The sequence below is a fragment of the Gobius niger genome (genome assembly GCF_951799975.1).
Source record: "Gobius niger genome assembly, chromosome: 12".
NCBI classification, from domain to species: Eukaryota; Metazoa; Chordata; class Actinopteri; order Gobiiformes; family Gobiidae; genus Gobius; species Gobius niger.
This window is the reverse complement of record NC_136863.1, coordinates 16753503-16776036: the sequence shown is the minus strand read 5'-3', so window position 1 is coordinate 16776036 and position 22534 is coordinate 16753503. Positions and strand designations below refer to the sequence as shown.

General features: G+C 44.4%; 1 protein-coding gene across 2 annotated transcripts in view; it reads left to right on the top strand.

The window, feature by feature from the left end:
* The window catches only part of znf423 (zinc finger protein 423), a 118650-nt gene that overhangs the window by 23776 nt on the left and 72340 nt on the right, over positions 1-22534 (top strand). For both annotated transcript variants that reach the window (XM_079567484.1, XM_079567485.1), the window contains exon 3: positions 552-749. In XM_079567484.1, the coding sequence (XP_079423610.1) occupies positions 552-749 (198 nt within the window). The remainder of the gene's footprint in view (positions 1-551; positions 750-22534) is intronic.

Below are 22534 nucleotides of genomic sequence, written 5' to 3'. Positions count from 1 at the left end.
AAAGATCCACACAGGCACTCCATAAAAGAATCCGAATCGAAGGCCTTAGCTCTTTATTCCTCCTCTGCTCTCTCCCGTCCCCTCCAGCCAGTGTCTTCAGTGTCAGTCCTATTGGATCCTCGGCGTTATAATGTGATAATAAGGTGTGAAAATGGAGACACAATGGAGCGGTGTGGATTGGGCCGACTCAGTCCTCCTCTGGTCCCCTCTCACACTGCCTCTCTGTTAACAGGACATGCACATTTGAGCGCGCCGCCAACACCAAATGAGATGTTCCACTCTGTCACATTCAGAACTTCATAGCGAGCCCGACTTGCGCGGAGTTTATCAGATTGTAGTCGAATCGTGATTATCTTCGGTCAATCTCAGATTATCGGCATGGTGCTTTTTTTTTTTAAAGGGCTGCAGCTCATTGTTTGCAGTGGAGCTTGGACTTTTGGAGGAATAAAATAGAGGCTTTTCGAAGACTAAATGTATTCATGTACCGTTGTGTACATTAATGTGAGGCACAAAACGGTGATTAAGTTTCCTTATTTTCTTGTGTTTTGCAGAAGTCCGTGGGTCGGGGAAAGACGCTGAGCCGAAAGAGGGTCAGAGGGCCGAGGAGGGCGAACAGGACGAGGACAGGGAGGATCGAGAGCCCGACGACGATCTCGACGATGAGTCCATATTCACCTGTGACAACTGCCAACAGGACTTCGACTGTTTGGCAGAGCTGACGGAGCACAGGACCCACCACTGCCCCGCCGGTAAGAGCACGTTTATACAAGCGGTTCAAGAAGCTTTCAGAACTATATAATCCTATTCTGACCGCCCGACAATGAATTAAAAACATATAACATATAACCTGAGTCTGGGTTACAAAGCAGGATGGTGCCACATATTGACTAACCTGCCCCCGTGTGCTCCACTGGGACAGGCCTACAGCACATATACAAATGTTGCTGTTAGTTTAGGTGTAATTAATGAAAGCTCCGTTGAACATGTGGCAGATGGTAGCTACATATTAATCCAAAATTCAACACAACAAACACGTGCGGAGAGGGTCGGACTTAACAAGATGGAGTGCGCCCAGACGCTGGGGGAGATATACGGTGGGTGTTTTATTAAAAGTTTTGAGTACAACATCTTTAGCTCGTGTGCATTCATGTAAATATTCAACTCTTGAATGTTATGTATTGCAGTATTGTGCAGAGGTGTGAAGAAGAAGGGCGAGTGTAGACAGTTAAGCCTCTGCACTTTTACTACTGCAGCAAAGCAATGCATTTAGACAATTTTGTAAAAGATATTGAACTGTTTGTTTGTAGGATTAATTTTAAGGTGCACATTTCAAACACGTTTAGACTAAACTAACACAAGAATCACATGCATTTTAGGACATGTATGTGGAGATCAAAGTAGAAAGCAGCTTCTTTATGTGAACATTTTAAGATTCCGTATGTCACTGTCTCAAAATTGCCAATATTGTTCTAAAAAAGTTTCCAAAACTGAGTGACGATGAAGACGCTGCAATCATATACTTGTAGATTAAAAAGAATTAAAAAGAAGGGTCGTACATCCCAATTTTCTCCACAAAATGAAACCACACACCAGTCATATGTAATTACCCTCCTTGTTTTAAATGTTTTTTTTTTTTTTAAATTGCCAGCGCTGCACTCTGACCCACTTCTACACACTCTCTCGCACACACTCATTTAGCTGCGTCACACTGAGCCGCTCACACAGCATCGCCACATGCACTGCTGTCATAGCTGGATGTGCCCTGTGATTTCGGCACAGGAGTCTGGGGAGGGCTACATGTTGCTGAGCGAGAGTGGAGGACAGAGGGAGTGCACCAGAAAGAAAAGAAATGAAATGATAAAACATCTTTCCCCCCGAGACGGAGCGGTTGAGATTGCAGAGTAATCCCACAGCTCTGCAGAGAGTTGCTGTTGCTGCTTGTATGCGGATTCCTCCATGTACACTTGTGTTTATGGTCCAATATAATAGGACGCAGTGGTGTAAGGAGAAGTTGGTATGGGACCACAGCTTTCTGGTTATTACGAATGGGGGAGAATGCTAAATTAAAACACATGGACTCAAGAATCCTTTTAAGTTCAGGCCCCGGGGAGTCGCGTTAGAGGGAGGGCACACAACTGTACGCCCTGCCTGCTGGGGATAAACACGCCACTCCAGATCTGCATGAGACATTGATTGTGTTCATGCATTTTGTAGCAGGATTAAGTCAGGCATCGGCCATATTGGTTGCGGCGTGGGCCCTAACAGACTCACCCCTCACTAACGGTCTGCCATCCACCTACAAACCAGGCCCATACCTGCTTTGCTTTGGAGATTTGACAAGATGGCATGGCCAGTTCAACCGTATTATTACAAAAATGTATCATTATCAAGCAAGCTGAACTGGTTTATGTGGTGGTACAGAACTTCACACTAAATCTCATTATAGTTTCAACCTTTCCTCTGTATAGTGTCTGAATAATGGTCTTGGTAGAGTCTATAGTGGTCTGTTCGAAAATAGAAGACTTTGTGCTCGAGCCAGAAACAGCAACAGTGTTAAAATAAATCTATAGATTTTTCACAGTGAAATAAGTTAAACATTGGTGAATATAAATTGTACTTTCTCTGCAAGTCCTGAATAACAATGAGAGGGATGAACACATGAAGGGCATCCGGCACAAAACGCCATACCAAAGTTACCATAAATCAGTGCAAACTGTTTACAGTGTGAAGTGATGGATCCCTGGTGTGTTGTTGTTTTTGATGAATATGTTTCACATTTAAGCAGCATTTATGGTTGTCAAGAGTTGATTAAAATAAGCACCACCGTATCAGATATTTACCAAGTTACTGCCGTTTCATCACTGGTACGGTTCAGTGGTATGTGGATGGTCCCAGATCCTGACCCCAGGTCAGTTTGTGGTGAATTGAATTCTCAACAGAAAGATCACTATTTTCTGTGATGCTAGCTATGCTACTGCTGCAAATGGGTCCCTGGTTAGCATGTAGCTTTGGCTATAACATGGAATGGGTCCCAGGTGCCAGAGTGAAGCACCAAGTAATTCAGTGCCACTCTAGCAGAAGGCCTATAAAGAGGCACCATTAATTTGAGTGGAAATTGGACAAACACGCACACACATTGAAGCGTATCCTTTGTGTAAATGAGCATATCCATTTCACTGCTCACGCCTCACACGTCACTTTGTGTGTATAACATAAAAGAGAAGAGTCCGACTGCTGTTTTCTGTCATGGTCACTCATGAACAATGGCTTTAAGTAACTCTACGACAAGGTCGGGTTAGTTTCAAGTTCTTATGTGAAATTTGTAACATTGGATATTAAAATCTAATGTTTCCCAAATAAAGACCAAAAAATCCTCACTGTTTTATAGAAGATTCCTGTTACAAAATGCTAAAGGCTTTCTCTCACTTGAGTGGAAAACAACATACTCACTGTGCTTGCTCTTGTTTGCCTCTCACACGGTAGCCCAACAATCCCCCCCTGCTCCCCACGACACTGATTGCAGCGTTTCTACTGTAGGTAATAGAATAACCCCTGTAAAGACCCCCATGCAAAACCCTGAACTCCAGTTTTAAGGTGCTTCGACGGCTCGGTTTTATCGCTGTAAATCATAAAGATGAATGTAAAGCTCCTTGGCTCTAAAGTGCAGATAGTACCTCCTCCCTGTGCACCCTTTATGTCGTGAGAGTGGCACACACATGACAAATGGCACTATTAGTGTTCGCAATCCTAACAAATAACTTGCGGTGCAGAAATACACTATATTGTTTGACACTTGGAGTTTTTCATCGGTGACAAGCCGACGTGCAGATTCATAGCCTTGTATATATTTTAGTGACATATGTCTGCGGCCTGCATGTGCACTTCAGTTGTTCAGTGCGAGTCGGGGGAGTGTCGCGGGTCGCTGTAGGAGTCAGAATGTGGAGCAGGGACTCCCCAAGGAAAAGAAGAAAAAATGAAACAAAAAAAAAAAACAGCAAAAAACCTCCTACACATCAAATGGAGAACAGTCTCTGGCCTCAGTCATCCATAGCACATCCCATTAGGGAATCCCAAAAGCTATTTTACTGGCCACAGCATTTCAAGGTTGGGTCAAAGTGATGCTTACAGCGGTTTAAACACTAACCCAGTGAACTCAGTTTTACATACAAATCAAAATCTAGATTCACAGACACAAGTGAGGGCATTTTAGACTAGTGAAATATCAATGCTGTCTATTATCGACCTAGTTCATTCATAAAAGCAATAAGAACTGTCATGTCACATATGTCAGGTTCTGTACAAGAGTTATATTAAAGTTAGTTGATAATAAACATTTAAGTTTCATTGCGCTTGTGTATAATGGCAAATAAAGCATTCTATTCTATTAAAGGGCTTGTTTGAGGCCAATTTCTTTTGCTTTAATCTGGAGTTGTCAGGTATATGTTCGTAAGAGTATATGCCCAACGAAGGTAGCCTGGAAAAATAAGACTGCATTAAATTTATGTCTACAGCGTAACATACGCAAGCAAACAGGAGGCAGTCAGTTGTGGTATTAGCGGTTTTATGTTAATATTCAAACATAATAATGAATCACAAAACTCACCTACTGTCGATGTGTTTTTGGTAATTTACCGCTGATTAGAAAAAAACTCAGCTCTCCCTTCCGCATCCCAACACTTGACCGCTAATAAACGATTCTGATTGCACGGATCCGTTTGAGTTTATAGCTTGAGCTCCCTGCCCAGACTGATATCACCATGTATAAAGTATACAGAGGGGTATCACTCTGGATGTGAGGCTACAAAGAAGGTAGCTGAACATACTGAATGACCAGTTTATTCCATCAATGATTTTTTTTTCTCCATGATGGCACGGGCATCTTGTGGAATTGCAGAAGCTCATTGAAACCATGTCACACCAAGTGCATGCTGTAATCAAAGCTCAAGTTGGTCCAACAAAATGTTAGTGTGTGACTTTTTGTCTTTCTTTAGCAGGAAGTGTATTGTAACTGAACAGTGTAATACGGGTAACACAACTCATCAGCTCCGTCTACATTCGTACAGTTCTTGTAACTGAGACAAAGCGCTGAAAGGGCGAGAGGTTCTTGGAGGTTGTTAAAGACTCAGAGGAGAGCCGCTCAAGAGGAAGTGATGAGGAGTGAACGAGGAAGCTGTCAGTCAGGGGCTCGGGGTGGACTCGGCTACTGTCACTGACAAATAGGCAGTCATTAACCCACCCGTCATCGCAAGAGGGTGTGGGCGGAAAAGCGAATGCGTGTGATAGTGAGCATATATACGCTGCTTAGGTATTTGTGAGGTCTGTGTTAATTGAGCACATCCAGCTGCACTCTTGTCTCCCCTCTTTCCTCTCGCAGCGGGGGACAGACAAGATTACTAGGGAGCCTTTGCATCAGGGAGGGAGAGCGAGAGAGAGAGGTGGGCCAGAGAAATGTGCAGGAGAGAGGAGGGAGAAAAGCCGTGCTGGTGAAGCCTAAGGGACCTAACTCTACAATAACGCTGGTCAATAGAGAGCCAAGCCGTTTTTCATTCTGCGTGAAGTATCAGATCAGGATCAGTTTTGCCAAAGAAATATGTTCTAGCATTGAACTAAAAGTTACACATTGTTTCAACAGATGGACCAATCTGCACAGCACTCTCCCACAATATTCTACTTAAACGTACGGCGCGATCCGTTAAATGCTATTTTTAAGGAGCAAAACAAGTTCCCTAAGCTTCAGTGGTGTTGCTGGAAAAGAGTGCAACTTCGTCCCAGTGTGTAGAAAAATGGGTGAAAGTGAACAGTGAGAGGAAAACGGCAGCGTCTGTTCACAGGAGGGCCCTTGGGTGACTGGTCTGCCCCCCTCGCCCTCATGGGACATCTCCCCACCGCTAAGCTTTAACCGTCTGTTGCAACCCGCTGTCCCACACATCCAGAGAAGTGGCCCGTCTAACCGAAACACACGCATACGCGCAGACACAGGCAAGCCCGCGCGTCTGTCGTCAGGATAGCAGCTGAGTCCTGCGAGGCCCGCGCTCTTATTAAAAACCACAGATCACTTTCTTTCCAGAGAGGGCCAGCCCGAGCGGCGGAGGGGTGTAATGTGAAACAGAATTACAGGCAGCCTCCTGCACTCTGGCCTGCCGCTCGCTGCGACACTCATTTTACAATCCGGTAGCGGTCGTTGATTGACAAAGTAAATATCAGCCATGTGTCTTTTATGTTCATGGCTTCTGTTTTTGGTAGCTTCTTCTTAAGGAAAATGGTTCTGCTGGCTGTCTGTGTTCGCCATTGGAGTCCCAAACCTGGATGGATCACATTTCTTTTATCTGGCGCTAACAGACTAAAGTTGTTTTGCGATTTATGTCTGATAATTGCACCCAGGATAATCCATTATGCCACTGATACTCGCATTTCTGGGTCAAAGGTGGAATGACATCACATCCCAGCAGCTTTAGGTGAAGGTGCACTTAAAGAGACAGAATTTGGCTGCCAGAAGGTGCTCTGAAAGAGTCCAGTGTCCCCAGCTCCCTGAGTGCTGCTGCACCCGGGGGTGGCCTGCAGATTCCAGCGCTAAGCCCTTGGCCCACAGACAAGCGCACAGACACAGCTGGCTGCCGCTCAGGTTTTCCAGGGAGAGAGGGAGCAGGAGAGAAGGGGCTCTGCGAGGGGGTGTTGTGAAGTCATTTTTCATCACAGGGTTCATTTTTCACGAGCAGAGTTCTCCCACTCTTTATCTGTCCTCCCCTCCCTTGATCCCGCTTTGTCTCTCTTTATCTTCCTTTTCCTCTTTTTCCTGTTCTCTCTCTCTCCCCCCGTCGCTCCCTCGCTCCATGCCTAAACTCTGTGTGTCCTCTCTCCCTCTCTTTCAGCCTAGTTTCTCTTTATGAAATATGGATGGGAGCAGTTTTGGGCGCGCAGAGAGCTTTGCAGTAGGAGGGAGGGAGCGATGGAACTTGGGAACTGGCAGTGGCAGAGGAGGAGGGGGCCCGTGTCTCAGCAGACGTGCCTTATGCATGCACCTAAACACCTCACTGAGCAATCTGTCAACATGTCAGCAACACATGTTTGGTAAAAAAAAGGGTCTGGAGCGGCTCGGAGCGAGAGAGGAGATGGTGAAAAAACTCTCTCTCCTCCTCCGGTGGGAGTAATGGCTCCCACCAGGGCTCTGGAAATGCTTTGAATTCAGCAGATTTCTATTGCGGGGTCCTCCCCTGGGGGCGTCTTTTTACAATGCCTGCATCTCAGAAATTTGAGCCCGAGGACCCCTGGGGGCGTCCTTTCATAATGCCTGAAAATGTAGGGTTATATTGTGTGCTCTTCCCCATGGGGCTTTTATTAATACCTGTATTCACTGCCACTGGAAATTACACAGGCGGCGCTGCAGGGGCCCGCGCTCACTCCAGGAAGGCAGAAAGACTCTGCAGGGACGTTTTCTCTCCTCTCCTCCCCAGAAACCCCTCCCTCCCTCTTCCACTTTTTCTTAGTTAATGCAAGAGTGGAAAAGAAGAATTTGCCAAAGGACACACGGAAGGGTGTGTGTGTGTGTTGGCACCAGCTAACCCTCTTGTATTCAGCCCTACTTTGCTCAGAGGAAAAGAAACACATGATTAAAAATGTAGCTTCCCCCTTTGTCTCTTTCTCTCATCTGTCTCCCTCCGTCTCCCTGTCCTTGTGTGCCCGCCGCGTGTAGATCTAGCAGAGTGTAAATATTTGTGTGTCATGTTTGAAAGAGTGGTGGAGGAACAGCCTAAATCTATAGTCCAGTGGAGTGTGTCTGCGCCTCGCCTCGTGTCTCCGCGCATTCATTAGGACGATTCTGCCAAAGGCTCTGCAGTTTGTTTGTGTGGCTTTAATAGTCAAATATTTACACAGTTAGATTATAGAAATGTACATTTACATAACTTTGAATAAATCTCACTTATCTGATCCCAACAGTAGCGCAGGGTGGGGTTTGCGTTCACTTTCAACCCAGCATTTCTACATCAAGATCCAAATTTCAAGGTGAAACTGCATTGATCGGTAATTGTCGTCACACGCCGTGAAAGAATCATCTTCTTTGCAGTTTTTAATGTAGATGTTGAAGGTTCTGAGTGCTGACCAGTCGACAGAGTGATGAGCTGAAGGCAATAGCAGCAGATCAGGGTTCGCCCCATGGGGAGGCTGCAGGAATCAGCCCCAGGATAATGTGGGATTGGACAGGTAGGAACTGTAACACGGGTATCAGAAAAGGAAGAGCTTGAGTGAACTGCCACTGTTACCGTGATAATAAAGAGTTATTGTTTTTTTGCAGAGCTGAGGTGCGACTTTAATGTTACTAATTTAACACTAGTCTCTTCCTGGAAATCAATCTCAGTCTCTTTGTGTTTCTGACAAAAAATTTGGCACTCGAATCTAAACTAATCCAGTGACTTTAGATGGCAAGATATCTAGAGTTCAGGGAAAGACAATCTTGAGAGTAATTTGATTAGATAAAAAGATAAAGTTGGGACTTTTAAAGGCACAAATTTGTTGAATGTTGAGATAAAAAAAAGCACTCCCAACAATAGACTTAGCAAATGCAATGAATTAGATATCACCTCCTACACAAGCGGGGAACTTTAACTTGAGTTGTAGTTTGGAGAAGTCATGGAATAGCAGAGAACTTGCGTAACTCTCATTAAAGCCTGAATCTAAACATATTTCTCACATGCCTGTAGTCGACTGTATGCTGTGTGTGTGTGTGTGTGTGTGTGTGTGTGTGTGTGTGTGTGTGTGTGTGTGTGTGTGTGTGTGTGTGTGTGAGCTTCCCTGTGAATGCGCATGTGGACAGGTCACGATAGAGCTGTCATGAGGCCCGCATGGGGGCCTCTTCCGTGGGGGGGTCCCAGATAATGAGGAACAGGCCATTCCCTTGGATTCCTGCACCCCTGCCAACAACAGGACCCCCAGACCCTCACCCCCTTCCTTTCTCCTCTCTTTCGCCTCCTGCTGACTCACGGGATGCTTTGACTTTCTTCCTACTCACTCCCTCCCTCCGCCCCTTTCTTTCTCTTTTTCCCAAGTGGAACCTATTCTGTCCATTCTCTCATACCTGGGATAAGAAATGACAGATGACAAGTGCTCGACTTTGGGCCAGTTCACCCTTATGCCGATGTGTTTCTTGCGGCCAGTATGTTTTAGAAGGAGAACTGGACAGTACCTTATTGCTGCATAACAATAAATCCAGGCAAGGTTGATTCCATCATCTTCAACCAGGCCAAAATGACAGCCTGAGTTTAAGATGTTGCCCTCGCTGCCCTCAAAAAGAACCATACATTTTCCATTTATGTCTCCAGCTAATACATGTGCACCATAATGTCTGCACGTCCCGCTGCGTTCTCAAACTCCACACTGACCACATCCCTTCCTGCCACCCCCTCCCAGCCCCAGTCTCCCTCTATTCTCTCTCCCCATCTCCTGTGTTCCCCATGGAGCTGGCCCCAAAGCTCTGATCCCCAGCTCCAAGCCCCGGACCCCCCCACTGTGCCCGCCCCTCTTCTGTCTCCCCCCCCTCACTCGCACTCTCTCTCTCTCTCTCACACACACACACACTCACACACCGTCCCCCTGTGGCGGCTGGCCCCAAAGCAGGACCCCGCTGCTCTCCCTCCCACTGTTGATCCTGTCTGTCCCTCTCTCCGCACCTCTGTCTCTCACACCCTCTTTGATGCTTCACATTGGTAACGCACTTAAGTCTTTGTTTGAACTGGAGCCATGTTGTGATTGCATTGTGGGATGTGAGGCTGTGTACAGTAGGCCCTCTATTTCTGTTTGTGTACCTTTTAATTATGTCACAATGTCAGGCTGTTTCAATCCAGCAAGTAATAGTACACTCACAATTACCACCGGTTTGAATGCGTAAAAGATTTTAATGATAGGATTTTATAATTATGAAGGCTTCCTTTGGTTTACACCCCTTAACCTCTTAACCCCCACTTGAACCGAGCATATTTTCTCCAGTGTGGCATTACTTTTAGATTACTCAAATCTAAAAGCTTCTTGAACATCTGAAGCTCTCCAAAGCCGTAACACAGTCGTTAAACTCATTCTGCATGTAGCGACCTTACCTTTGCACCAGACATGTCCGACCCACGGTGGGACGTTAGCCTCTCTGTGTGGAGTCTGCACGTTCTCCTCATGTCTGGTGGGGTTTCCTCCTGGTGCTTCAAAAACATGCACAGCCCTAACTCATTCATTTAAAAAAAGAGAAATCTATTGTCAAACGGTCTTTATCATGTTTTACCATCTGTTAACACGGCTAAAATTTACTTTATTTAGATTTTATTATCTTGGCCTAACATACTTTTTCAGTCTGGTATGGACAATCGCAGCAATACAACTCAATACAACCAATAAACCATCATTTAAACCACATTGAAACTTGCATCCCCGCACTCATGGCATACACACCCACACACACACACACACACACACACACACACACGCACACACACCCCCACCCACCCACACATGTGCACACACCGGAGCTTCAGTCGGAGGCAGAGGTGGCAGAGGCCAGTGTACCACAGGGACCGGGCCTATAATAGTTTTAACCCAGCGCTCAGGTGTGACTCGCCTTTGTCCTGCCAAATGTCAAAGAAAAGCACAACTCGAGGGAGAGAGGGAGAGAGGGAAAGAGGGAAAGTAGGAAAGATGGTGTGAAGTGGAGGGGCTGAGGGAGAGTCTGCTTGATGTATAGGGAATTATAATGGCATGGATACCACTCTAGGAGCATAGATTTAGTGCACAGTTTTGCGAAATTACAGTGTATGTTTTCAAAGTATAGTCATGTCGTCTCCTGATCATGCAGACACAGATGAAATTGCTTTGAAATGGTCCCTCTCTTTCGTAGATGGCAGATTACAATGTTAATGTCTTTTCCCTCTGTTTGACCGTTGACAATGTAACTGTGTGCTTTTCTCCTGAGCGGCTGTTCCTCTGTAGGCCCTGTCAGTGCTGGGGGAAGGGGGGGGAGGGACTGGGCGCTGCTCCGTTTTCTCCCTGCCTTAAGAGCTCTCTGGGGGACAGCAGGACCAACTCTGCCAGGCCCCGCTCTCACACTCCCATTACCCCCACACACCCACCCACCCACGCAGAGCCACTGACGTCAGCTGCTCCGGGCCGTCTCCCCTGGGTGCTACCAGAACCCTTTGTCTCCCTCCCCTCCCCTGCCTCGCTCCTCTCGATCTCTCCTGCCACCCCTCCTCAGCGCTCTCCTTGTCCTTTGTCCCTGGAAATAGCTGTCCCGCTTACTGCCTGATTGGAATTCACCGCGCTCAGGGAAGTCACAGGAGAGGGCCATTGTCAAGTGTGCGTCTGTGTGCCCATGCATGTTTTAAGTGATTATAAGTTCAGACTTCTTTCTTTTTTTTATGTTGTGTGGTCTTGAGTGTCTGAATGGAGGGACTTTTGTTGAAGCTGTTGTTGGGGAAACCCTTAAAGATCAGCTAAAACTTTCCTGAGCTTAGCTAGACAGGAGACATGGCTGGGATAAAATAAATGTATTCTCTAAATAGAGTGAAAATAAAAGTGCAGGCCTTTGTTTTTATTTATCTCAAGAGGTTTGTTTTACCATAGGGTTCGTATATCTTCAATAATGTTGGTAAATTGATAGGTTTGATGATCTGATTAGCAGTGGAGTCAAAACGATCCGCGGCGTGATCCGTAAGGACTCGTGCGGCATCTTAAGGCCCTGGCCTAACCCAGTAATTATTGTTTGCTGTGTGTGTGATGGCATGCCCGCCTTTTTTTGCGCGCACAGCCAGTGAACAGTTCACATGTAGCTGATGTGTTTGGGGACTCTCCATGTTCTTGTGTGTGTGCTCATGCGTGCTTCTGCTCCCAGCATGAATCCTAAAATTGGGGTTAAGGATCAAGAGAATTCCTCCCTTTTACTCCCTGCCTTCCTCCATCTCCCACAACTCGCCGTGCCGGTCTTTGTCTCTCGCTGCTCCTCTCTCACTCGTGCAAGTGGGATGCCTTGAAATATTAACCAATCTGCTCTTCATTTTTCAAATATGATAGAAAACACACTGCTAAATAAGTCAGGAGCGGGGGCCTGCTGGGGCAGCGCCGAGATGGGGCACTCAAATAAACAAGCAAACAACACAAACAACAACAATGAAGAATTGAGGATGAGGCTTGTGCTGTTAATGCAACTCTTGTGTACTGTGCTTTTACACTTTGGCTATGTATTTGCAATGAGTGGAATTTTTGATTGAGTTTTCCTTCTAACCTATTTGCGGCATGAGGTGTCTTGGCTACATCGGATTTACCTTCTTGTAGATTGGGTGTTACATCGAGAGAGATGTTCAGAGCTGTTTTTAATTTGTAGCTGTACAACAAAAAACATAGAGTTGATTATCCTCTACTGGGATCCAGATCTTAACGCTGCTCTGGCGCTGAGGAAGCGAGATGCAAAGCGAGAAGGACCTCCGCAAACGATCCCCTCTGCAAGTTTCAAAGCAAAGTGACCGTTTTGTTTTTGCGCAGGACCAAAAACCACTCCGTATATCAGCCTTTACCCCCCATTCCCGCTCCGGCGGCACCGGGTCAAGTAGAGTTTAGAGTCGAAGCTGAAGGTTTGTTGCAGATGGCGGCCTTTTTTCACTCACCTCATGCACAGTCCCAGCAGCTCGACGTGTACCAGTGCTCCAGTAATGATGTCCCAGAGGACCACCACTCTTCCTGCGCTGCCCGACCCGTCCCTGAAGTCCCCTGGGTGGAGTTTACCGGGGGACCAGCCGGGTGTTAAGTTGGGGGGCCGTTGGGTGGTACAAGGCGAGTGAATATTCTCTCAATGCCAGCTGCCAACTCCTGCGGCCTGCGAACAGGAAGATAAAATTCAGGGGCTAGCAGAACTGGAGATTTGGACTCGGAGTGCTGGGTGTGTGTTGGGGAGTTGGTCCTTGGAGAACAGCGTGTTTGGTGCTGGTGGGGGGGGGCGTAGTGGCAGCTGCAGTGGGGGGCTGACTGCTCCGAGGTTGATAAGGGGGGAACTTCACATTAAGTGACATGAGGAGTAGACTAATAACGCGAACACACAAGCTCATAGTCCAAAACATGAGGGAGAAGAAGTCTTGGAAAGCTAGACGGGGCTTTGGGGGTTTTAGGATCGAGGGTACTGTCCATAAGAACTACTTTGTGACTTGTACTTGTAACTTTGTGTTATAGCGTTTGCAGTTTTGCGTGCTAACTTTATTCCAGATGACGGAAATGTGTAAAACCGCATTTCAATCTGTAATAGTCAAGTCTGAAGAAGTTTTCAAGTTTCCTTTTTATGCGAGAGAAAGACTTGTACTTGAAAGGAAAAGCCCACAAAAAAACGTTTCTGACTGTAATTGTATCCATAAAGCATTATTCTATTTGATAACTGTAATATTAACTTGTAGGCTTGTTTTTCATTTAATGTTTTCCCTCCATTGTATGTCATAGAATAAAAGGCCCCGTCAGTCCTTAATTATTCACGTTGTACAAGCTCATGGTTAAAGCCTAGTACATAGTAAAACTCTGGAGGCATTGCTTTTAATTTCATCCCCTCCTTTAAATTAATTTTGGAGCCAGCTTGTTTTTTTTTTTTTGCCGACTCCGCGAGAGAGGGACTGACAGGAGAGAGAAATGAGCGAGTGTGATCGAGGCCAGGTGAGAGACTATATTGATGATTAATGTTATAATTAAGAAGCACCGATGCGAACATGTTGGATATATCCGTCTTGTTCACATGTAATATTTGGTAATAATCCTAGATCCTGGAATTGGTTTTAGAATTCTGTTCTATGAGATGGCGTCACTTAAAGCAGTACTAAGTAACTCATGCCCCTAGAGGCCATAAGCGCCACTGCAGGTGTCGTAGCATGTTACGTTTTTTTACTCTTTAATTGTCCGTGAGAGGAAATACTACGCTGACAGAAAAGACAAAGGGAGAGAGGTAAATTGTACATCCAATTACACAATGGAGATACTCTTTTTCACTGAAACTTGGCTGTAAATACTCTTTAAGTGGTGCTAGCCCGCAGTTAGCTTTGCCCATTAGCCTGTTAGCTTCTTCTTTCGTAATTCCATTAGTGTGTATTGGTTGCACCGACCCCCGGGGCAGCGAAGTTGCAAGGGTGTTTTTTTGGCCAGAGGCACCAGGCAGAGATGAAAGACCCCCAACCATCCCATTAGTACTTGTATTACCCCCAGAGGGGTCAATAAAGTATCATCTTATCTTCTCTTATCTTATCTTACTATTTTTTTTTAAGGTAAACAAGTTACTTTGTACAGCATTTACCCCAGATCTTTACAATCCCATTTGTTTATACCACACACATAATCTGAAATTCAGAATAATAGATAGAGACAGCTGGTTTAAATGATTGGATTTATCTTGTTGACATATTAGATTTTATTTAATATATATTGTTTAGTCTTTGAACTAATTATTTGGCGTCTGTTGGTGCTACTTTTAGTGGAAATGTCGCTACAATGTGAGAAAATGGCTCTTGAAGGTACAATATCCCCTATAAATCTATGGAAAAACTTTGAATCAGTGAAGCAGTTACACCTTATAGTGAAAATTGGACAATTTATCTGTTTCTAGGTGAAAGTTTATGTTAAGATGGTGAACAGGCCCAAAATCTGAAAAAGGTGACACTTGCCAACAGTATCTCCCCTTAAATGTGGTTATTTCTGTAAACATGAAATGAAATGAGGAGCAGTAATTAAACAATAGGTTATAATATGGTTGGGCACAGGGATAGTGAAAGAGATTAGTCATGCTGATGCAGTGTGGAGCGGGGGGGTTCTTCTCTAAAGGCATGAAAGCACAATGAGACCCAGTCATTCAAAGAGCCACTTCCATTTGTGTGCCCTCACCGCTCTATCAGACTGTTTGTGCCCGGCTCCACTCGTGTGTGTTTGAAGTCAGTGTGCGCTGTACAATAGAGTCTGAGACCAATCGGCTTTTCCACCACACAGCCGGATCAGTCAGCGGTCTTCACTGATCTGCACCCATCCTTCACAGGACATCCCAAAGCCCAGCACGCCCCTGCACCTGTGTGTCGCACGCAGTCATAGATACGCTGGTGGATGTGTGTTTCCAGGCAAAAAATTTCACTTTTATTCATGGGATTTGCATGGGGCACTTATTTTAGTGGCTTTTGTGTGGTTCTTTTAAGTGGTCGCACATGGAGACTGTGGGGTGTAGAACGTGATGGTGAGACCTTTGTAGAAGTAAGAGCCCACTCTCCAAAATGACAAGTTCAATAAAAAACGCAAAAGACATTTTAATTCTAAATAGTTTATGTAGAATTTGTGAAATTTGTAGCAAATTACAAAAAAGAGACATAATAAAACTAACTTATCCAAAGGCAGCTGGACTTGCTTAAAGTACGTTTTGCTTTGACCCATGTTTTTCTAAAGGTTCTAACCTCTGACCTGTGTGAAATGCTCTTACATATAAATACTGTATTTTTCATCTGACATGTCCGTCTATTATAAGAACTGAAGGTTATTGCTTGCAAATCAGATTAAACAAAGGATTACACTGGTGTTCTGTTCTTTGAAGCTTCTAAGAAGTTTCTCTTCTTTTGATCATTTTAATGTCACCACCTTCGCCTTTCATCAGGTCCACCTTTGTGCTCGTGTCACTTTTTGTTGTTGCCGGTGTGTGGTCTGAAATGTTCAGAGCGAATGCACAGATCTTTTATTGCATGGGCGTCAGTTGTTACAATATTATCTATCTATATTGTATTTCAGAACTGCTTTGGTCAGAGTTTGTTAGAGAAAAAGTATAGACATTTAAGGAGAAAAAGAGACTAGAGAAAGTGTGTAATCTTTGATCTTTCATCATCTTTTTTATTATTGTAAGTTTGAGGTTTAAGCAGAGACCAATTTCTTGATCTTTTTGAATTATTTAAGACATAGACACACCTGTCCGTGTTTATTAATTCTGTTAATGATTTTTCCCCACAGCACTTCATTTTTTGCGTAACTTTATGAGTATTACCTTTTGAATTAAAAGCTTATCACGAACAGCTCTTTTTATCCTTTTCCTTCCATTTCCTGGCCGTCTATTTGTCCTTGACCTCTCCCTCCCTCGTGGGACAGGTCGCCTTAATACTTGAGTAATTATCATCCCCCCCTCACAAAAGCCAGGTGACACTTCGGACTTACACTGAACAGTTTCCTTCTTACAGAAACACCGCTGAGATGATTTTTCATTCACTTTCATGCGGGTGCCTTCTCTTTTTGGTTTTGGTTGTTTGCCAGTGTTTGTGTGTGTTTATGCATATTACAGTGGGCCTATGCCGCGTTTCCCTGGGTGCCTCGTCGCCGCTCGTCTCTTGCCGTCTGTGCCTGTAATCCCTGAGTGTGTCAGTAATGGCAGGTCCAGGTGTTCCGCTCGGCGCTGCTCCTCCCCGGGGGACCCCTCTTCAGTTCGGATGTTCCTGCCCCCCATCTCTGAGAGTAGGGGGCTGTCTACGATCCGATCCTCCAGAAGGGATGGGGAGTGTGAGTGTAGCAGTGGGCAGGAGGTACCCGCCTTGCACAGCTTGCTCTTCATGGTCCCCTGAGTGCAGGACCCCCTCTGCCATGGCCTCTCTAGGGACATGGGGACCTCATCTCTCCTCTGCCTCCTCTCCCCCTATCTGTGCTGCACTCTGTTTGTTGGCAGCTGATAGACTTCTCCTCAGTGTTGGAGCTGCAGACTCTAATACACGGCACAAACGGGCTCCTCTTTAACCTATAGTTCATACGTCCACCCAGGTAGTTTTTATGGTGTCATGATTTTCCTTCTTTTACTGACCCCATTTAGCTGGATCTTTACTTAATCTCGAGCCTCCCCCTGTCAGTGTAGGTTTCCTCTGGTGCTATGCTGTAGTTTCCCCCATTGAACCTTAGCCCAGGATTCAGAATTGTGAGTGGGGCTATCCTTATTAAATCAAGATCTTTGTATGTTTAAACACAGCTTTAAACTGTTAAACTATTTAAAATGACTTATATTATTATAAAAGGAATGCAGTGCAATGCAAACTGTCCACATTTTCATTTCACTGATAAAAAATGGGGTAAGCCTGAATCGGTGAGCACTAATCATCTATTAAGACTCACTAGACAGCCGTAATGCTCCCAGACATAAACTCAGCTGTTTCCATGTCTAAATTGGTTCTGGTTCTTCTGTGGCTCTTTAAGCAAAGTGTCTATTTGAGCAAATACATCTCTGATCTACTGTACGTATGTGACTCAGGTGAGTGTGTTTCTGGGTTAGCGAGCGCTTGGTCAGTCCAAACCTCATTCTTATAAATAGATGATATAGCCGCTGGCGTGCACTCAATGGGACCACACCACTCTGTAGAGCACATTTAATACCAGCCTCCTCGTGTGTGTGTGTGTGTGTGTGTGTGTGTGTGTGTGTGTGTGTGTGTGTGTGTGTGTGTGTACTGTTGTTGTTTGTCTAACACTCAAGCTGCCAGCTGGTTCTTGTTCAGGAGCTAACAAACACAGAATGGACATGGGCACGGGAAGGGTAGAGACGTTCTGCCTTGGGATTTGAACCATGCTCACGTTTCATGCATTGCTCTGTTTGAGAAAATAGCACAACATAAAGGAGTTGTATTGTTGTATGTATATAATAAGAACAATAAGAACAAATATTTAGTCATATATTTGACAGGGATATTGCACAAGAAATGTGTTGCACAGACCAGTTAGCTAGAGTTAGCTACAACCTAATTTTCATCTGTAGTCCCTGAGCAGAGGCAAAGTGACAGCAGGTTTGGACAATGAGCATTCTCACTTGAGAATCCATTCACAAAATAGAATACAGATAAAGCACCGGCAAAAGGATCAGCTCAACAAACATTCAAATGCAATATTTACACTTACGTTTTTAATAATACCCTGATTAACCAGTTTTGTGCTAATGATCACAAATCGGACCATTTTTCAACCACTTCTTCAGGTTAAGTTCAAACTGTTGCAAGAAGCTACTCTCTCGAACAGTTAATGGCAATGACTTCCACATCCCTGCAGCTTTGACAGAGACCTTCTGTCCAAAGGTAGAAGACCGGAAGTTCACATAAGTCTCCTCTGGAGGAGCTCACGTTGCTCTAAGTCCTGCCTCTACACAAGATTTCACAAACATTCTCAGGGCTGTGAGGCCAAATCATGAACAATTTTATACTAAACTGACATGCGAAAACAGAATGTAATTTGCGAAAGGTTAATAATTGATACAGTAGTTACAGTAGTTACAGTAGTGGTATGGAACTGTTTTCTCATCTAATGTTTTAAGAGCCTGTTTGTACAGGCTTTGAAGCGGCTGTAACAGTATTGGTTGACAGAGACCAAGTTATGATGCAGTATGTAAGATGAGGAAAGTAATTGCATACTTATAAAGTGTCCCGTCGAACTCATAAATACTTGACAGACTCTGCTTCTAGAATTGTTGTTCGTTTTACAATATTGTTTGAAGGAAGTCAGTGTTTTCATAAAAATGTTATGTTGCTCATTTGCCTTGAGTTGCCAGTGTTATTTTTTTCTTCAAATTGTCACTTTTTTTTTTTTTTACAAGACCAGGGGTTGATGAATTTCAAAAACTGATTTTCTTACTGTTGAGTGTCAGAATTTTGACTTTAGTTTAGTCTAAATTTTGTTTGTTGTTCTAAGGTATTCATGCAAAGCACATACAGAGAATCAACATGATGTTACTCTCAAACTAGGGCTGAAACGACTAATCGATTAATCGACGACTAATCGATTATTGAAATAGTCGACAGATATTGTAGTAATCGATTAATCGTTTTCTGGTTCACACAGACTCAAACAGAGCAAAACTGACATGAAATGTAGTATTTTTGATGAAAACCTTCTTTGTTTTTCATAGTAAGGGTCTGTAGTGTTTTGTGTATTGTAAATTTCATAAATATAAGTCTGTGTCTCGTCCAATCAGAAGCAGAATTAGCGCCAAGAGCCTCCAACAAACATTTACTTTAAGTTTCCTCCATCAACACGTCCTCAAGCGACGCCACTTTAGCTTTATGTGATTTAAAAAAAAAATTGTATCCAATTTTCAAGCCAAGCGATTAATCGATTAATCGTAAAAATATTCGATAGATTAATCGATGACAAAATAATCGTTAGTTGCAGCCCTATCTCAAACCCTTGCTGAATATGATATTTAACATAATATACAGAGCAATATCAAATACATAGTATAGCAGAGAGAGGGAAGGGGAGCGTTCAGCCTCCTAACACCTTGTAGAGATGCCCTTCAGTCAATTGGACTTGGAGCGGATCGAGACTTCATGGTCCACTCCCTGAGGCAGATTGACCGCTAGCAGGAGTGAGTATCTGTGTTTTAGCATAGAGCAGCACTAAATGTAAAAGAGTCACTAAGAATAAAAGCACTGAATCAGAGTATTCGCCCTCGAGTATTTTTTATTGAAAAAAAGTTCTGCAATATAGACACTCATTTCATCTCAAGAGCCTGGTCTTGGTCGTCTTCTCCCTCACTGCACTTTGTTTCTTTAGAGTGCATTATGGAGTTTCATGGAGCGCTTTAGACCATGCTCGTCATCTGCCAGCCCACTGTCCACCCACCCCCATCCTTAGCCCCCTGCCCCTAACCTTCTGCCCTCCGACTCACCGCGGCACCGCACACACAAGCACACACTGCCCATATGGAGCAGTTGGCGCCCAAAAGCGTCCGAAGCAGCCGGACCCATTCCCAGGGCAGAAGGTGAGGGTCCCCGCGGCCTGCATACTGTGTGCTGTTTGTGCGAGTCCATGGTGTCCTCCCCAGCCCAGGCCAAACCATCCGTCCTCACTTTGGCATGTGTGCGCGCCTGGGTTTGTGTCCCATGTGAGATGCAAGGACAGCAGCAGAGGACCACGGGTAATCCAGGCACAGATCGGGGCCATGTGCATATGTGCGAACTGCTGCACTCGGTCAGACTGCCATATTGCGGATGTATTCCATTTGAGCCTTGTTCTTGGTTGAGAGCGTAATGTCTGAGGTGATCAACTACTAAAAGTGATCTGCACTCATTTTGTCATTTGTAATCATGATCCAAATAATGGTTACTGTGTAAGGTTAATTTACATTTAGCAACTAGTACAACAGTTGTGGGTGTGATATTAAAAGATGGTGGAAAACATAAACAAATGTTGCTAAATTCCTATATTGTAGTATTGTGGACCCTGTGTTATGTGTGCTCCTGTCACTTGAGCGAGATATTTATTCTTGTGCAAACAATATGAAGACATCCTGTGTGTTTCTAGGGGAAAGAATTCCAGCCTCTGCTTCACAGCTGCATCAGATAGACTACACAACAGGTAGTTTGAGCCAAACAATCTTACTGGTCAAATAAATCATCCCACTGTGCAATTCTCATAATGCATGGCAACCAGTAAGCTGTGCTTAGCTTATCGGTTGCCATGCCAACTCTGACGGTAATCACCAAGCCAGGTAGGAATCTTTCTTGTTTTCTCTTGTCTAGATATCCCATGCGCTATGTGAACTATTTTGCAAATCCTTCAGAGGATTGTAGCACAGTAGTACAATGAGCGGTTCATTACTTGGTCGCCACTGTTAAGGCAGGTACACTGTCTGCTCTTCACATAATGGAACAAAGCGCTGTGTGAAAATATGTTGCTTGAACCATTAAAAACAAATAATGTATTTGGGCGACTTACTTCAACTGCTCTGGGGCTAAGTTGCAGCTTGAATCAAAAAGGGAACAAGAGCTATTATTGTAACTGGCAGGTGGCGACACAGATTGGAAATTGTAGGTTTGTTTTTCATTACACTTGACTGCGGTGTATGCAATAGTACCTTAATTGTGTTGCTGTGTGTTGCTTAAAGTGTGTGAGAGGAGTGTGTGCCGAGCTGCCCAGAGTGAGCCAAGGGTGGAAGTTGTTTTTCTGCCCCCTATGGCGAGTGCGGGGCTGTGAGTGTGTGCACGCCTGGGGCAGCCTGGGGCCATCCGAGGGGGCCTGGGGAGCACAGGATGGAGGGATGGAGCAGAAGAGGGGTAGAAAGATGGAGGAGGTCAGCGGGGGTCTCCCTGGGAAAGGTGCTGGTCTGGGCCAATGGCCAAGCAGGAAGGAGGAACTGTCAGATGGGGGTGCGAGGGTGGGAGGAGTGTGAGCACTGTACAACGATTCAATAAACATCGATGTATTTACACCTCAAGTAGTAATAGGGTTACAAATTCATCTGGACTCACATTGAGAATTTCGACAAGGATATGTTTAAAGGTTGAGATAATTGGTCAGGCTTTTCATCCGCAAATAGGTTATTGTATATTTAACTGGGATCAATTTCACCATCATTCATTCATTGTGAGCGAAACTGTACAACTTGTCGAAGCTGCTCGGGGATCTGAAACCTTTTTGCAGCAACCAGCTGAGCTCCTTTGATTCAGACATCAAAGCAGCAGGAAAGAGGGAGAATGACATACATGGCTTATATTTCCATGTCAGGCATTTAGTCAGCGCTGTTGTTCAGAACTAATATTGAACTAATGTATTTCTGTTAGATTGTGGTAAAACATTTGTCACAGTTCTAACGATTTGTGGGTTTTGTGAGGGGACGTTTGTATAACAGTTCCAGATCACAGACACACCTGAAGAAATTACATCACACAGTTTTCATTTTTACGTCTTTTTGTTTCTGCTGATAAAAGGCTCCAAACTGCTTTTCCTCGGCTTTTTATAGATAGAACATGAAACTGTCCTCTACTAAAACTGTGTTCATCACGGCACCATTGATTTGCTTATGTGCTATTATCAGGATGTTAAAGGGGCTGTACCTGATTTTTGCAAGTAGTGAAACAACATTTGTTTTGTCCTCCTTTGCATTGCATCTAATTATGAAGCATTTGTATGAATTTCATGAACTTGCTGGTTAGTTTTCCAGCATTTCATAACAGTTATCCAGAAAAGTGACCCTTCAAGTTGTGAAATGTGCCCATAATCTCTCCTCAGTAAAGAATTGGGATGCTACAAATATGTTGGGATGAGATTGTACCACAACTGACATTTTCATTTAGTGTCTTTCTTTTAAAATGTTAGTCAAAATGAGCTAACGTTTAAACCTTTTTTTTACCCTTTTTTTGTAGAGCTTTTGTTGCTTTTCCGGCATGTTTTTTGTCGCTCTTTTGCCACTTTTTTACATTTTCCTCCTCGATTTTGCAATGTAAAAATATCAGGTACCCACAGACCGGGGCGTTGGACTGGGGGGGTAAAGGGTACTGAGTACCCAGGGCCCAGAGCAGGGTAGGGGCCCTCAAAAATGCTGCAAAAAGCGTTCTGTATTGTACTTTCTAAGTCTCCTCATAATTGATACTATAAGAACTGAACAACCGGACTGAAATACAATGGTTGCTACACAGAATTTTGCACAAACAATAATGATGGATATTATCTCAGGGCCCTGACACCCCTTTAAAAATGTGCCAAATGGTTCAGCCCACACACCGGTGTTCAGCACCGTGCGCTTCAACTCTGCAGTGACTTTAATGTAATGACA